The sequence below is a fragment of the Microtus ochrogaster genome, chromosome 15, assembly GCF_000317375.1.
Source record: "Microtus ochrogaster isolate Prairie Vole_2 chromosome 15, MicOch1.0, whole genome shotgun sequence".
Classification (NCBI taxonomy): Eukaryota; Metazoa; Chordata; class Mammalia; order Rodentia; family Cricetidae; genus Microtus; species Microtus ochrogaster.
This window is the reverse complement of record NC_022017.1, coordinates 12,487,341-12,488,986: the sequence shown is the minus strand read 5'-3', so window position 1 is coordinate 12,488,986 and position 1,646 is coordinate 12,487,341. Positions and strand designations below refer to the sequence as shown.

The window sequence follows — 1,646 nt, the reverse complement described above, 5'->3', positions numbered from 1 at the left end:
AGTGCTGGGATTAAAGGCGTGCGCCACCATCGCCCGGCTCCCAGCCCTAATTTTTAAAAATAAAAAAGTACTGAAGTTGGGAAACCCTGCTATAGACTAGGCCATTCTTCAGTCCTTGATTTCACACAGTAGAACTGCAGACACATCTTGTTACATGACATGTGCTGCTTCCTCTTTTGTGCAGCTCTGTCAGAACACCTGAGAATAATTAGCTCCATCAGTGATAGCGGTTTCTTCAGCTTCACACTTGTGGAGACTAGGAGTCCTCACGCTCAGAGTGACACCTCTCAACTGCTAATCCCGTTCTTGAGGGGCAGACCCTGGGATGCATCACTTCAAGGGCCCTGACCTTCCTACCACCCCAGAGAGGATTAGATTTTTCTTTTTTTAAAGATCTATTTATTGCTGGGCAGTGATGGCACATGCCTTTAATCCCAGCACTTGGGAGGCAGGGGCAGGTGGATTTCTGTGAGTTCAAGGTCAGCCTGGTCTATAAGAGCTAGTGCCAGGACAGGCTCCAAAGTTACAGAGAAACCCTGTCTCGAAAAAAAAATTATTTATTTTGTACATGTGTCTGTTACTTTTGTTTTTCTAATTAACTTCTAGAGACCCTCCTGCCTCTGCCTCCTGGGTGCTTGTATAAAAACATGTACTGATGCTTGACTCAGCATGAGTTTTGGAGAAGACATAAGACTTTACAGATTGCTGGCTCTAACATACATGTTTATTCTGAGTGGGAAGGTTGAGTGCCCTAACTCTAAATTGGTCATTAGTCAACTATTCCAGTGAGCAATGTTTCTTTTCCCTCCTGAAATTTTATAATACTTAGTCATAGCATCTGGTTGAGAAAACTCTGTAGCTCTGGCTGGCCTGGAAAACACTCTGTAGACCAGACTGGCCTTGAACTCAGATCCTCTCCTGGGTGCAGGGATTAAAGGCTTGTGTCCCTATCCTACCCCTAGCTGGGAAAAGTGTTTTTTATTTGAACCCCAACATTTTGAACATTTGAGTGATAGATAAAATGAAACTATATTTGGGGCTGAAGAGATGGCTCAGTTCTTAAGAGCATTGGCTGCTCTCCAGAAGACCTGGGTTCATTTCCCAGCACCGACATGGCAGCTCACAGCTGTCTGAAAGCTCAGTTTCAAGGGACCCTCACTAGGACGTACATGCAGGTGAACAAATGTAACCATAGTCCTCCCCCTTCCCTCTCTCTCCAGGCCTTCATAGAGACCATGTTTGCCAGTAAAGCACCAGTGGACGAAGCCTTTCTCTATGCAAAGGTGAGCTTCACACAGCAGGAAAGGGCCTGTTGGGGCAAATGTGTAAGTGAGGTTATTGGTTCCCAGGTGGCAGGCATCGGCTTGCAGGCAGGTAGAGTAGTGGCAGCTCATCCTCCTCATGTTGTTGCTAACGTACTCATCTAAAGCACGTGGTGTTCCCGTGGAGAAAAGTGTGAACAGACACCAGCACTGAGTACCTGTAAAGGAAGGGAGACCTGAGGCAGCCCTTAGACGGAGCCTTCGGAGTGTACTGAAGGTGGCAGAATGTAGTTTCCCAGCATGCTTTTCCACTTAACCAGAACATTTAGGTTAGTAACTATTTACAGAACTAAAATTAGCCATTTTAAGCCGGGCAGTGGTGGC

The 1,646-nt window shown here is 46.2% G+C and overlaps 1 protein-coding gene across 4 annotated transcripts in view; it reads left to right on the top strand.

Moving 5' to 3' along the window:
• The window catches only part of Xpnpep3 (X-prolyl aminopeptidase 3), a 50,448-nt gene that overhangs the window by 32,286 nt on the left and 16,516 nt on the right, over positions 1-1,646 (top strand). For all 4 annotated transcript variants that reach the window (XM_005354161.2, XM_026782740.1, XM_026782739.1 and 1 more), the window contains one exon: positions 1,221-1,283. In XM_005354161.2, the coding sequence (XP_005354218.1) occupies positions 1,221-1,283 (63 nt within the window). The remainder of the gene's footprint in view (positions 1-1,220; positions 1,284-1,646) is intronic.